Source organism: Neodiprion virginianus, chromosome 6, assembly GCF_021901495.1.
Source record: "Neodiprion virginianus isolate iyNeoVirg1 chromosome 6, iyNeoVirg1.1, whole genome shotgun sequence".
Taxonomy (NCBI): Eukaryota; Metazoa; Arthropoda; class Insecta; order Hymenoptera; family Diprionidae; genus Neodiprion; species Neodiprion virginianus.
The window spans coordinates 11210917-11226686 of record NC_060882.1 but is presented as its reverse complement, the minus strand read 5'-3'; the positions used below and the strand labels follow the sequence as shown (position 1 = coordinate 11226686).

Below are 15770 nucleotides of genomic sequence, written 5' to 3'. Positions count from 1 at the left end.
GAGGAAAAAATACTGAAATTTAAAAATTTCAAGCACAAAGAAACCGTTCCATGAGAAATCCTCGTCCTCCTCGTCCTCTTCTTGAAGTCAAGTTTCACCGGGCTTTGGACCTGAAGCGCAGGAACAGCTAAGCGCTTGTCCAGGAAGTCGCGTTTCACCAGGTAGCATACCTGGAGCGCAGGAACCACGCAGCACTTCTCCTGGAAGTCGAATTTCACCAGGCAGCGTACCTGGAGCGCAGGAACCACGGAGCGCTTCGCCTGGAAGTCGAGTTTCACCAGGTAGCGTACCTGGAGCGCAGGAACTACGGAGCGCTTGTCCTGGAAGTCAAGTTCCACCAGGTACCGTACCTGGAGCGCAGAAACTACGGAGCGGTCGTCCAGAAAATCGAGTTTCACCAGGTAGCATAATTGGAGCGCAGGAACCACGGGGCACTTCTCCTGAAAGTCGAGTTTCACCAGGCAGCGTACCTGGAGCGCAGGAACCACGGAACGCTTCTCTTGGAAGTCAAGTTTCACCAGGTAGCGTACCTGGAGCGCAGGAACTATGGAGTGCTTGTCTTGGAAGTCAAGTTCCACCAGGTACCGTACCTGGAGCGCAGAAACTACGGAGCGGTCGTCCAGAAAGTCGAGTTTCACCAGGTAGTATATCTGGAGCATAGGAACCACGGGGCACTACTCCTGAAAGTCGAGTTTCACCAGGCAGCGTACCTGGAGCGCAGGAACCACGGAACGCTTCTCCTGGAAGTCGAGTTTCACCAGGTAGCGTACCTGGAGCGCAGGAACTACGGAGGACTTGTCCTGGAAGTCGTGTTTCACCATGTAGCGGACCTGAAGCGCAGGAACCATGGAAAATTACTCGTAAAGGTCAAAAGTCACCAGGTCAAGGATCTGGACAGCCAAAACTACGGAGCGCGAGTCCTGAAGGTCGAGATCCACTAGGTGGAGGACCTGGACAGCCAGAAATATGGAAAATTAGTCCTGAAGGTCAAAAGTTACCAGGTAGCGGACCTGGAGTGCAGAATCCAGGAGGTTGAGGACCCGATACTCGAAATCTGCGGAGCGCGATTTTCATACGTCCTCTCCACTACGCGGTTGTTTCCGGACTGAGAAATTCGGCTAGCTGATTTTCGTCGTCGATTACCATAGATCGTTGACGTCAGGAGAGAAAAAAATTTGGGTGACGTCACTTTCTAAACATCCGGACATCCAAAATTTGGTTTCGAACTTTAATACTATGTATGATGATAGGATATGATGTATGATGATTATCGTTAGCTGTCTTGAATACCGCCAATCTACCAGTTCTTGTGAGTACCTGGCTCAGGACTAGGCTCTAGTCAGCCGTACAACTGGTTCTCTAATTATTATTCGTAGTGTTTCGTATTGTTTCGTATTGTTGTTTGCCGGCCTAGATCTGGGGGGTGGCTAAAGGGGCTATAGCGCCAGGCCCCGTATGCTCAAGGGTCCCCAAAAGAGCTACTTGCACTTGAAAAACAAAAATAAAAATAGACTGATTGTACCCGCTCAGGATTATATTTCTCAACTCCGATTGCAAATTGTGTTTCGGAACGTACTTTTTCGAAACTTTCTTTTATAAAAAATAAATACAGAGCTTGTATGCAGAATGATAGACTATCAAAACTATCTATTTGCTGCATTGAAAGTGCTGTCCTAGACAGTCTTGATCACTCTCAAATCATTGAAGATTTCGTCAGCGCCAAAATTCGGAGGAAAACCTTTTAGGCTGCGAATTTTAAGTTATTCTGATACCGGTGGATAATTTTATCATTGTATTCATGATCTCCGATCTCGGATGTCTAGTCACTCAAATAATATTATATAATATAAACAATGTGCAATAAATAAAAATGCGTAAATATATAGTACTATCTCACAAATACTCTCTATTCTTCTAATATTTATTATATTATGTTTAATTCTTATGCTTGTTAAATGTATTCGTATGATTTTCCTCTATTTGCAAAGATATTATCCCCATGCAAGGCCCCAAAAATGTGTGAAGCCCTGGGCTTCTTATACGTTAAATTCGGCCCTGGTTGTTTGAAATTCGGAGCCAAAGCGTCTGGCGCCCAACATATATGTATAAGGAGAATCGCGCCAAAGTGTCAACGGTAAGTCCTCATCTGAGGGTAACAAAAATTAGCGTTACAGTACTTATTACGTGGATTTAACAAATTCATTTCATTAATAACATATAAATCTGGAATTGAAAAATTTCATTTTTGAAAAGGAATCATGATCAATAAAACTTCTAAAAAAAAAGCATTTGTAAAATCGAAACGCTGTTACGTATACCTACCACAAGTCGAATGTATAACACTGACACCGGGCTGTCGCATGTAAATTTCAATTGCCCGCGGAGAATTTGTCCCATTTGTCCCAAATAAATTGCAAATGGACATGATAAGCTAAACAAAGAATATTATAAGAGCACATGTGATCCTCAGTTCGATTTTTATTTCAATTGTTGGAAATAGTGGTGATCACCCTCTAATTCAAATGGTATTTTAACAGAGACGAACGAAGTCTACAGAGGTTTGAATAGTTGATAACAACTTGGTCTACTTCACTGTCCGATAAGTTCATAGACTAGAATCCAAACAGTCTGACAGAAATCGCATGTTATGAACTCAAGAAAAAGAGAGAAAATATATTCCTTGTCACGGAAATCCTAGCATAAACATTTGGAATATTCTCTGGAGCACTTGGCATTAAGGTGATGTATACCGAAGGATGTACATACAAAGAACGCAGTGTCTTGATTTACAGAGAAAACCATAGTATAATTAAGATGCAGGGCTATGCATCCACTCCATCACACGAAGGCACAACATGAGCAATATCTAAGCCATAGAACGCATCTTGTATACGTTGCGCTCTTTCTCAGTTATACATATTATCAACCTAAATCGCCGTATCGTGCATATAATCAAGCCCTGTACGAATAATCTGTTATTCATATTGTTCAATATTGTTTACTTGACAACTGGAGCTTACATTCAGTTTTAAATAAGTCGTTGAATTAAAGCGAAGTAAGTTTCGCTCGGAACTTTCCTGCCTCCACCGTCAAAATCTATGAAAACCTTAGGATAATAGATGAGTATATTCCAAAAATCAAAAGATGCTTAAATTGTCAACGATACGGTTATATGTATAGGGGCAAACCTGCAACCACCCTACCTGGCGCAATAGATGCGGGGCTAACCATGATGAGGAAAATTGTAAGATGGCATTCAAGATTTCCTCTGCACAAACCGTGGCAGCCCTCAGAGAGCCTGAGATTCCATTAGGAATGAACTTCAGGGAAGCAAAAGCGTGGACCAAAGAATCATTTACACAGACGCATGGCATAATAATTTCAGAGACGGTACAGCCACTCTCATCGGTACTAACCAGGAGTCCTCCGCGTCTCCTCCTGATGCAGACATCGGGGTTGTCAAACTACCCGGCGGAATAGGAAAGGATTACTCCCCCCACCCCGCCAAAGGTTCGAATTAACCAAATCACTTGAGTTTAAGGAAAAAAATCACTGAATTATATGCAAGAGAATCAGACCTACTCAGAGCCTTTGACCAATTCGAGGCCTTGGTACTAATTGTAAGCGAAGTGGTAGAAGTGCGGGGACGTAGGTGTCCCCGACTGCAATACCTGATTAACTTTACTAGAGACGAAGCCACGACTGGTCTATCTTGATGGCCCAAGATAATCCCAATAGATCAAAACAAACAGACTGTCGACCCCCTCCAGATTAAGAGAAGGAATCGAGAAGACCTGTCCCGGAACCACTACACCAGTTCTCCCAAGACACGGTCTTACATACAGATCCGGAAACTAGTAGGGTGGGGAATGACTCAGATAATGAGGCAAAACCATGGTTCTCGTCTTCGCCGTCTGCAGCGCTGCCCCCTCGGGATGAGCCAATCATAAATCAGATCCGAACAGCTGATTTTTCGGAATCAACAATCCTGAATTTTTTACACCGTTTACACACTTTACACTGAGTTATGAACTGTCAAAAACTTCGATGAGCAGGTTATCTTATCGGTATATATCTATTTCTATTATACCCCGGGCCAATGGCGCCCCTAGCGGATAGATAGAAAACAAGACCGTGTGCCTCACTAACGGTGACACCCCCTACCACTCAAAAGTGCCGGAGTTACCAGACCTGTATGTAAGACCGTGTCCCAAGATAATACTGTAGTAATATTTATAAGACAATTCATAAAATCGAAATGGAAATTATAGGCTGAAACGTCGACGGTATTTCCACCAAACACCAAGAAGTAACCAACTTGCTAGACGAATGCGATGTCCATATGTCTAACGGAGAGCGCAATCTTCCCCGCCTCCAGATACAATCCATGTATACGAGGATTTAACACCATAAGATAGACTCACGGAAACGCCGGAGATTGAGTCTTCATCCACAAGATCCTGAAATACAGGACTATTATCCTCCAGGAAGTACCGCAAAAACGTAGAGACTGGCTGAGGGGTAGGGCCGAATTCATCAACTAAGCTCCTCCCATTCTCGGAGGTTCAATTGACTCACTCTGTATATCCCCTCTCAACTCAGGACTGACAAACCAGAGCTCATGCAATTCCTCAAGAAAATCAAGGGATGGAAAAACGTAATCATTAAGGGTGACTTCAATGAGCACCACTCTCCATGGGGAAACGAGCTTAAAATTTCCAGCGGAGACTGGCTAGCGTATATTATTACCGAGCTCAATTTTAGGGTCTTAAATACAGGATATGCCGCAAAGACCTATTCGGAACCGGTAAGAAGGAGCCCACCGAATATTACCCTCTCCTCCTATAGCATATTGAGCATAAAATGTAGTCTTACCGAACCGGACCCCAAAAGGATCGATCATTTTCCCCTGCAATTAACGGTCGGGAGTGGATCCTTCCACAACGAAAACATATGCACTAGGATAGGCACTAAGGAAGTCAACTGGGAGGAATTCAAAGTTGAGTTAATCAGCCATTTAACACTAGAACTCCCAGACCAGACAAAATGACTGGTTTTACAATTTCATTTTACGGAACACGTCAAATGGTAGTCACTATTAACTTAAAAATCTTTCAGAGTTATAGGAAGGTATTTGAAGTGACCGTGACGATTCTCAAGCACATGTTTGGGTGATATATCGAGAAAAGTATATACGAAAAATGAAAATGAATCAATTTTTCATTTAACAGAACTACATTAATCGTAAGAGTCACGTCAAATGTATTATGTACTACAAACAATTCCGTCGCTGTACGCGATTAGCTATCCGGATCGTGGTTTATTGTTAGTAATAAATTACGGAGCACTTTGTGACACCGCTTGACCGCGATATATTTGACAAAAAAAATGATAGCGCAGTTCAAGGATCGAGTTTACGTAGTCGTGTTGGCTGCGATCATGTCAACGGTTCGTCTTCGTTTGCATTTTCCAACCAAACCAAAGTGTCGCGATATCCCTATTGTAAAATTTCGTTCAATCGATACTATTTTTAGTTTAATGACAATGATTAAAAAGAAAAATATTCACAACTCAAGTTTCATCTGATGTTTGTTCGTCAATAATTTGCCAAGTGTTCATTCTCCACCGTTAATGATTTTATCTTAAATAGCCTAGGATCTTAGATGAAGTAAATTCCACGATGGAGCATAATCGGATTCAGAAGCTCCTGCTTTCCGAGTACTGCGACTTCTCTGACACAGTTCTGGTTGAGTCTCCGTTTGCTCAGACGACTCGCGACGGGCGAGGTTTGCGGGAAGTTGCTTTAGGCTTGACACCGTCAAGGCTAGTAGTCGCTGCCGACATCCTTAATGAGAATTCGGACTTCATGTGTCCACCGGACTTGGATCCGAGCATCGAGAGCTTCGAACTGGTTTCGGTTTATCCGTTGGAGTTCGTAGCTCTGAGTATTTTTCGAAGACGAAAGCGGCGAACTTTGAAGGCAAGGTATACGCGCGAATTATTCTTGCCAGTGCATTAACATTGAATGTCATTTCTCGTTGATTCTTTACCAGGTTGATCGATGGGAGAGCGAATTACTACGAACTCGGAGGAATGGAACGACGTGAAATGTTTTGGAACATATGGTGCGAGCGAATTCAGAACATAATAGCCCAGAAAGGAGATGGAAGTTCTTTGTCCGAGACCACTGCAGCGAGTTCATCGAGTGCCAGTACCCTCTTCCTTGTCTCTTCGGAAGTCGAGCTCGCTAGAAGGTTGCAGAAACGCGGTGATCACTCGATCTGCCGGGTCTGGGCTCACTACGGTGGCGCGGGCGATGGGCTCGCTCCTTCCTGGCCCCAGAAAGACCTTTTTCTCGGCCCATCCCATGGCGAGTTGGGTTACGGTTACTACGCCCCAGTTCCAGTGCGATTTGCAGGTGCTAGTCTAGCCGACCTCAGGTACGAGTTGATCGACGGATCACCTGAGAGGCGTCCGATAAAAAGGGGCTGCTACAGCTGGCCTGTGGGTCAAAATTTCCGGGCAGATAAATCCAATCACCAGTCTGGGGGTCTTTGCGACGTCCTTTTTACTCGGGACAAGAATTTCAACTTCACTCAGGGGATCCGAGTCGACGACCTGTGGACGACCGAGTTCACCGAAGACTCTGCGGACGTAGGAAACTCCGCGCCAAAAAAACTAGGCCACCACTCAACTGCCCAGAAGATTATCAACCTCGCACCTAAGATCTCAAGGTTCGGATTCGGCATTCGCGAAAATTGCCGCTCTGGTCTTTACTTGGAGTCTTACGACTCGCGTAAGGCAGGAGACGCTGCGCAGCCTCCGCACACGCCTTTGGACCCCTATAAACTAGTCGAAAGCGGTGTCGTCGCGTGGGAGAGCGGCGATCGGCGGAAGGATAATGAGCATCGCCGGAAGTCGTTCGGGCGACACCCGAGACGCTACGGGCTAGCGACGGCGGCCCATTTTCTTCACGCTCTTGGCCCATGGTCCGTACAGCCTGGAGAACGCGATTCCGTTCAAAGACGACGGTCCATGAGTGCCGTCGGGGTACGGCGGCAGCCGATGGACCCTGAGCTGCGGTTGCCCGTGTCCAGAAGGCAGCTTGCTGCAAGTATATCTGCAACGGCCCTTGACCGCGGGCGGTGTGGAGCGATGGGAGCGACGACGCGAGGACGCGTCGTGCTCTTCTGGACTCCTGAGTACTGGTACAGGCCTCGGGCGGCGACGGCGGCCTATCGAGAGCTTCGACAGCACCTTGAACTCCTCCGAGAGTTTAGATCCCAGTCTGAGAGAGAGCAGTTTGCTGGTAATCGCAGAACGTTCTTTGGCCGACGGAAGCGCAGCTCGCTACAAAGTGACACTGGTGTTTTTGCGACGAACGATGAGCGAGCCGGTCACATCCTCGGTCGCATATTCTCATCGCAGGTTGTGACGCAGCCATGGAAGCGGAAGAAAAATCAAGGCGGCCCGTCGCGGGGTGGTGCTACCACTGACCAGCTGCGACGCTTGCTGAAAATGGACTTCAGGGTGAGTGCTTGGGACCTGGACAGCACCACGATCGCTCAACAGCTGACCCTTGTTGACAGAGACCTCTTTCTCCGAATTCCGCCGGTGGAGATGGAGATAATCGTATTCCAGGGGTCGTCCAAAAACGCGTCGAACCTCGGTGCCTGGATCGCTTTCAGTCACCGGATCTCCTGCCTTGTTGCCAGCGAGATATTGGCTGTAAAGAAGGTCGAGTTTCGCGCCCGTCTTGTTGCTCGCCTGATAAACGCCGCTGGAAAGTCTCACGCCACCGGAAACTTCCAGTCATGCAGATCCATCCTGGCTGGCCTTCAGAGCCCTCCCATTTATCGGCTCAAGGCCACCTGGGATCATCTCAGGGCTCACCATGCCACGAGGTATCAAGCGATGGAACAATTGTCGAAGATTTATAGGAGCCCTCGAACCCAAAAGTACCGTAGGACTTGGGCAAGGGCTGAGCTCGACTCGCCCGCTTTGCCGTACGTTGGTGACCTCTTAGCGCGGCTGCTGGGCATTACTTCTGATTCTCGTCCTGCCAATACCCCGGCCGTGAAGTCCTTGGTTAGGAAAGAACTGAGTGCTTCGTCTTCCCCAGATGTTTGCGACGACGCCAATCTCGAGCAACCCAAGCCTTGCGTCGGATTCGCCCGACGAATTATCTCCGCAGCTATTGTAAAACTTAAGAATGGCAAGGCAGGTTCGCTCCATTGTAATTTGTCCGGCGATGGTGGGGCTTGGAACACCAGGCAACGAATTCTGGCGAGAATGGCCTACGATCGATGGCGCAGCTACGTCATTGAACTCGGATTTATCGCACAGAATGAGTTAAACCTGAGAAACATGGATGAACGACAGAAACGCGTGATCGAGGTCACTGCCTGGCTGACCGAGTGCCAGAGATCGGCGCAAAATTATTCATATCTCGGGCATTCAATAGCCTGGGAGTTTTTGCTCAAGGCTCGATACAGGGAGGATAGAGACAATTTTTTTGTCAGTTTAAAACTCGAGCCACCCACGTCTGCATGCACGGATGAGTAAAAATGGTCATGATTGAACGGACATTCTTATTTCGACAGAAAAATATGTGAGGATCGAGTAATGCGTTTTCCGATCATCTTTCGCTACGACGAAGTGCAAACACGCAACGTGAAGTCGCCGGTGTGTACAATTTGTGTTACGGCTACGCTTTGCAAGAAGGATTTATATAAATTATGTATCTAGCAACACTTTGGTGCTTTTCTACACATACTTTGGATCGTTTATTATTACAGTGATATTTTTTTGTCTTGCTGATATTATGATAGATTTCTAATCGAGAAGGTGGATACTATAGCATTTTTCAAGATCGATTGGAAAAATATCAAAGTTGTTTACTTGTGCAGTGAAGTATTAGTGCATGGTTTTTCTACATATTCTTTACACCATTTGTAACACATTGATTCTGTTTTTGTTTTTTTTATGATTGTCATTTTATTGTTACATTGGCACGCATCTAGGATAGTACGTTTCACCAGACGGTTGCTATTGTCCATTAAAAGTTTGTGAATATTTTACTTTATCCTAGAATACAGTTTTCAAATATTTACAGTTTTTAACAATTCATTTAGAAAATATGTTGTAGTTGAACTGCACGCATTACTCACAATACGAAAATATTCAAACTTTTAATTTCCATCAACGAGGACGGAGAATTAAGAAAATATACAGATGATTAAATTTATAATTGAAACATTGTGTGCTTATACTTTCATTTTACGGTAAATTCATTACACAACATTGCCAAAATTTTCGAATGTTTAGTATACAAAGTTTGCATGTACAAAATTTTCAGCGTTATATTTCGCAAACCAGTTGGAATTCTTTAAATATCGTCAGTTCGCAGTTCGTTGAAGAAACAGAGCCTCTACAGTGTGTTAGGATAAATCAATTGAAAAAAGGCTCAAAAGTTATACCTTCCTAAGGATGACGTTTAACAGTAAAAGGCGAAACATTTTATGTAGTATTTTATTCAGAATGTATAGGAATACAATCTATCATAGTATTTGGTGATTCTTATTTTTCATAAAATAAAACCCAATCGTAGAAAATTATGACATTTGTTTCATTCGATGAAAAACTTTTTCATTTGGTGGAAACGCGTCAAAAGACGCATCTAAACCATCATGAGACCACTAAGTGGTAACTCAAAAAATGTTATACATCATTGAAGACACAGAAATCTAAAATTGCAGCTTTTTACCCCGAAAGAAAATTCAAACTAGACACCATTAGCATGGTTTTCTGACTACTTAATCAAAGTTCTGTCCTAGGTGATGCAGCTGGTCGGTTTCAATTTTATTTTGTTTTAGGAATCCTGGTATTTTCTGATATTGCGATCTAAATCCATCCAGAATAATTTACAGAGCACATTTTACTTCATTTTACATGCACTTAATATCGACAGAACAGACCGTTCTTTTCGGATGATCGTCACAGCGTATATATTTATTTTATAGCAACAGTGTACAAGGATTTATATCGATATCGTTGAAAATTTTTTGAAAACTTTCAACTCTGGCCTGCCTATCCAAATTATCCTTTTGTAGATGATGCACACAACATTCATAAAATTATTTGAGAAAGAGCAAAACTTTTGAGTGATCAATTACTTAAGGTACATATTTTCAATCAAATCAGATATATTTCCAAGAGTTCATTGGACATGTTTAGATAAGATTTCATTTGTCGAAGAACATTTTGGAATTATCAAACATATTTTCGAGAATTAATCCTCCCTGCTACTAAAAGTGCTCACGACCATGCGAAATGAATTAGTAAAAAACGGGTGCTATGGAAATTAAAAATTCATATGACACCAAGAAATTTCGTTTTGGAATTACAAGTTTTTTTATGTAAGGATAATAACGACTTTCTACGGGTTGATAACTTTCCAACTGTCTTAATCATAAATATATACGAATAAATTGTGAAAACATGTCACATTTTTACTGGGATACTTTTATTATCACTCTTTTGGATAATTTCGATAATTTCCTGGGTTGTAGTATTAATTCAGAAAACTCACTGTGATTTGGTTTAGTTCCCTAAGCCCAAGCATTTTACATTATTAAAATACAATCTTGGTTTCGTCTGATTCAGTATATAACAAACTAAAAATCGTAAGTGTATTACAATTATTTTGTATAAAAAAACTTTTTTTTGCGTATTACTTCTTTAAATACAATTTAAACTGTAATTTGTGTTTGAAATTTTTGAAGTTTTGTTTTTTCACTTAATTTGACGACTCTCATTAATTATGCATGTTTTATTCATTTTCTGGAAAGCATGACGAATCCGTGAGTGAAAGTTTTGTTATATATTATTGAATCTTGGTGAGCGGTCAATCATATGTATAACGTATTTTTTGTTAACGTTTCGGCCCGGATATGGGCCCTCCTCAGAACGATTTATTTATTTAACTGTCGAGAACAAAACACATTTTTTATAAGAAAAGTACAATCAGACATTAAATACTATAGGTGTAATACTCTTAAGGCTATTGTATATTATAGGTTAGTGAGTACAATTTGATTAATTGTTATGATTGAAAAAGAAGATAGGCTTAGAGAGTAATTTACCTTTTTATAGGAAGGGGACTAAGATACAAGTCGAATTCATAAAATACAATTTGTCGGGACAAAGTTCGTCGAGTAACGGTAGTCATTGTCGGCTCCTCCGGTTGTTTGAGGGTAGGAGTTACAAATTGGAGGTAATTAATTAAAAAAACTATGTATCATCACTGTCTATATGTCAATATATTAAAAAAGTTTTAAAGAAAAGTTTTTATAGCAGTTAAATTAGTTCACGCAATGTCCAAGAAAGTGGTACTGGGATCTTTATGACTCTGTTCTCCATGTCTAACAAAAATTTTGTTGAACCGATTGGGTCAACTGGTGAATAACGACTGATGGGAGAAACAAATATGACCCAGAGTGAAGGTGAACCAGATATAAACATATATAAAAAAACAAAAAAATTATGTAAAAAATACTGTGCCATGGGGACAATAATTTTATGCGTATAGTTAAGGTTAAACAATGTGTGATATGTGGGCGGAGATTAGCGGTTTGTAAATATTGCTAGGATGTTCAACATCTTGTCTAAGGTTAACGGAATTAGTGTGTCCTACAATATTGCACATTTCTAGTAATAACCTTTTATAATAATTAGGTTCTTCACAGAGGATGTTTGTATTGTCATAGCTAAAAGTATGCTGTTTATTGGTCACATGTTTTGTTAGAGCAGTGTGACATTCTTCATTCTCATGTACATTGCGTTGATGTTCTTTGATTCTGGTGTTTAGATGGCGACCAGTTTGTCCGATATAAACTTGATTGCAATCATTGCAAGGTATTTTGTACACAACATTGGATCGTTTGCCCATGGGGATCCTATCTTTTCCCGAATCAAAGACTATTTGGAATTCTTTTGAATTTTTTCCCACAAACTTGACATTATGTTCAGTAAATAGACGGTTCAGTGACTCAAAGAGACCAGATACGTATGGGATGGGAACAAATGTAGTGGCAGGTCTATTGTTGTGGTCTGCGGGAGCAGAGTCCATATTATTGTCAAGTAAGTTGTTGATATGGGAGCGTCTCTTATTTATATGTTTGTGTAATAGGCCGTAGGGATAATCATTCCATCTTAATATATTATATATGAGTGACACATTTTTTTCATGGAATTCTGTACTTGAAAGTTTGATGACTCGGTCAACAAGATTAAAGATGGTGCCTATCTTGTAGGACATCGGGTGGTGGGAATTGAAATTCAAATATCTTTGAGACCAGGTTTTTTTGTGGAACCAATCTGTTTTGGTTTTAGTGTTGTTGTGTATCAGCAATAAATCTAGGAAATTGATGGCGTTATTATCTTCAATTTCAATGGTGAATTGTGGTCGTGGATGATATTGGTTGAATATATTCAGTGTGTAATCTATTTTTTCTTTAGGGACTGCAGTTAGAATACCGTCAACATATCGGAAGTAGAAGGGTAAATCAAAATCTAGATTGCTAATGCATGAACTTTCTAGGTCTTCCATCACAAGATCTGACAGGATTGGAGAGAGAGGAGATCCCATGGGCAACCCGAATTGTTGTGCATATGTGTCATTGTTAAATTTAAAGATTGCCGAATCGAAACAAATGTTTAAGGCTTTAACTAGTTCACTGAGTGGAATTGGGATCTTTTTATCTAGAGAGGCCCAACGGTTATTTACTGCGTTCATAGCAAGGTCTGTCGGAACATTGGTGAAAAAAGAAAAAAAAAAAAATACGTTACACATATAATTGACCGCTCACCAAGATTCAATAATATATTATCCACGAGGTCGAGAATTCTTACCCATCATATTAAAATTGAAAGTTTTGTTAGTTACTTAAAAAGAAATGAGGGCAAAGTAGCAGAGTATTTGAAAACGACAACTTTTTTCGCAATTTAACACTTTATCAAGTTGTTAATATGAAATGATTAGAACTGCGACTCTTCGAGATTTCTACGAGATTCTTCCAGGAAACATTAATAAACTATCAGAACATTTACTCCGTTGGTAACCTCTGCTAATTAAAAAATTGAGTAGAAATTATAAAAAAAGAGTAATAAGAAACACGGCGATCGTATTGGATCAGAGAAACATCAGACTCATTGTTGTTGAAACTAGTTTACACTAAAGCCTCAATTTTGTTGTAGAAGCCATAGAAAAAGAAATAACGCGTTCCAAATAAAATATCCCATATGTCTGTACATTCCGTGGTTTGAGTGATACATGGATTTCGAAAAGGAATGTGCATTTCCATAAGGGTTATGGTTACGAATGTGACAAATTTTACAGGTGATTTTCTCAATTAATTTCGTAATATGTCAAGTTGAGAAGTACCCACGATTTCGAGGGAAAAAGTGGACCAGTAGACAAGTAAAGCCATGTGTATAAACACACGTTTGAATAATTGGATAAAAATACATTGACTACAGTGTTTGAAAGCGCATTTGACTTTCAATCGAGGACATCAATAAAATAGGAAGGTACATCATTTTTCCGTTATCTACATTCCACCTTATGATCTCATTGATCATTCCAAGCGTATCGATAATGTATGAAATTCGAAATTATGAGCATATATGAGGGATTCTCCGTCAACTCGGCCATTTTTTTTCGACCATCTCAGATCTGCCCCATAATTGGTTATATCAAAGTACTACTAAAAGGTACTCTATGTAAATTTTTTCAGATTTTTTAATTCATTATTTGAGAAATTCCCGTTTTTTTCAAATGAATATGTCTTGGAAACTGGAAGTAAGTGAAAAAAAATGACTCTACATAAAAGTTGTAGTTTTTTGTTAGCTTTCGAGAGGAATTTTTGAAAAAATTTTTACGTTCCGGTAACGCTGATTTTTTACCAAAAAAGAAAATTTTTTTTTTATTCAAAAAGAACCCTTTTTTTTTGCTGAAAAAATTACAGAGTCTTCCAATATGTGTGACAATATCGACAAAAATCGCCAGAGTGGCACGGATCGAAGTTCTAGGGTAAAAAAAATGGAGCCACACAAATTCGGTCGAGGTTCCGGTATAAAAAAATTGATTTGTGTAGCTTCATTTTTTTTTACCCTAGAACCTCGATCCGTGCCACTCTGGCGATTTTTTGGCGATATTGTCACACATATTGGAAGACTCTGTAATTTTTTCAGCAAAAAAAAGGGTCCTTTTTGAATAAAAAAATAATTTCTTCCTTTTTTGGTAAAAAATCAGCGTTACCGGAACGTAATATTTTTTTTCCAAAAATTCCTTTCGAAAGCTAACAAAAAACTACAACTTTTGTGTAGAGTCATTTTTTTTCACTTACTTCAAGTTTCCGAGATATATTCATTTGAAAAAAACGGCAATTTCTCAAATAGTGAATTTAAAAATCTGAAAAAATTCACATAGGGTACCTTTTAGTAGTACTTTGATATAACCAATTATGGGGTAGGTCTGAGATGGTTGAAAAAAAAGTGGCTGAGTTGAAGGAGAATCCCTCATATACAGGGTGGGCCAAAATAAAACGGGGACGATTTGAAACGTGAATAAAATCCTAACGTATTGACCGATTTTTGAAACTTCGAACAAAATAAATTCGACGTTGAATCATAATTTAAGATCGAAATTAGGTTGAACATTCTTTAATATCAATTTTTTTTCAGTCTCCCAATGACTTTTCAAAACCCGATTTCAAGAGCGTGTATTCCAGCAGTGAATAAAGATTTTTCAGATTTTTAAACACGATACGAAAGATTCTTTCTTCTAGTTTTAAGCAAAACAAAGTTTTCAGAAATCGGTTGAGCGCGTTGGAATTTTAGTTACGTTTAAAATCGGCTCCGTTTTCGTTTTGGTCCAACCTCTATATGTACGTGTCAACAACAAATACAACAAAGAAATGAATTAGCCTTATTCTAATATTGAATACCTGAATAATTAAACTCAAAATGACCTATGCTCGTTTCTAAATCTGACTGATGCTGAGACGAGTATTGGGTATTGCCAACAAATTGGTTGGATCGCAGGCAGAATATACATAATAATTAATTACTATAGATTAATTAACCAACCAAAAAAGTCCATTGTATAATGGCACGTATAAATGTGAGTTACATCCCGACAGGTTTGGGGAGATTTGTATCGTAAGCTCTGATCACATCTGTTTGCGTCACGGAGCCTCCTTCCTCTTGAGAAAAAGCAAAGCCATCTAGTCACGGACAAATTAAAAACGTGGTGTTATCATCTTATGTATCTGCGTTAGCGGACTAAAAACTGCTCATTTTACATTTTGGAATTTCATCTTGGCAAGCATGACCATTAGAAATAGAATCTAAAAAAACTTGTTGAATACGGAAGATAATTGATGCTGTGAACTCACATTCTGAAAATGTTTTATTATGCTTTGCTCATCCTCATCATCATTCTACGAGTATTACACAAATTATCTTCGGTAATCATGTTGTAAAAAGCATTGCAGGTGAGCAACTGATTATATGAAAGAAATCAAAGTTTCTACTTTCAATACAGTTCGTGGTGTATATAATACAATGCATATTTACACGGAGTAAATTATAATTGAATAACGATTCACAAATAAGCTATATGATCATGTCATACATAAAAAAATTAAATCAATGTTTGGGTATTTTAACCATCAAACTGTACTTTGATAATGAATGTTCGCAGGGAT

General features: G+C 40.3%; 2 protein-coding genes across 11 annotated transcripts in view; one reads left to right on the top strand and one right to left on the bottom strand.

Moving 5' to 3' along the window:
- Positions 1-5680: 5680 nt before the first annotated feature.
- LOC124307278 (uncharacterized) lies at positions 5681-8767 on the top strand. The gene is made up of 2 exons (XM_046768798.1): positions 5681-5985; positions 6054-8767. The coding sequence occupies exons 1-2, from the start codon at positions 5681-5683 to the stop codon at positions 8563-8565; spliced, it is 2817 nt and encodes a 938-aa protein (XP_046624754.1). The 3' UTR covers positions 8566-8767.
- Positions 8768-14440: 5673 nt separating this feature from the next.
- LOC124306895 (probable phospholipid-transporting ATPase IA) overlaps positions 14441-15770 on the bottom strand; it is a 60454-nt gene continuing 59124 nt past the window's right edge. For all 10 annotated transcript variants that reach the window (XM_046768027.1, XM_046768026.1, XM_046768025.1 and 7 more), the window contains one exon: positions 14441-15287. In XM_046768027.1, coding sequence (XP_046623983.1) covers positions 15190-15287 — 98 coding nt within the window. In that variant the 3' untranslated portion in view covers positions 14441-15189. The remainder of the gene's footprint in view (positions 15288-15770) is intronic.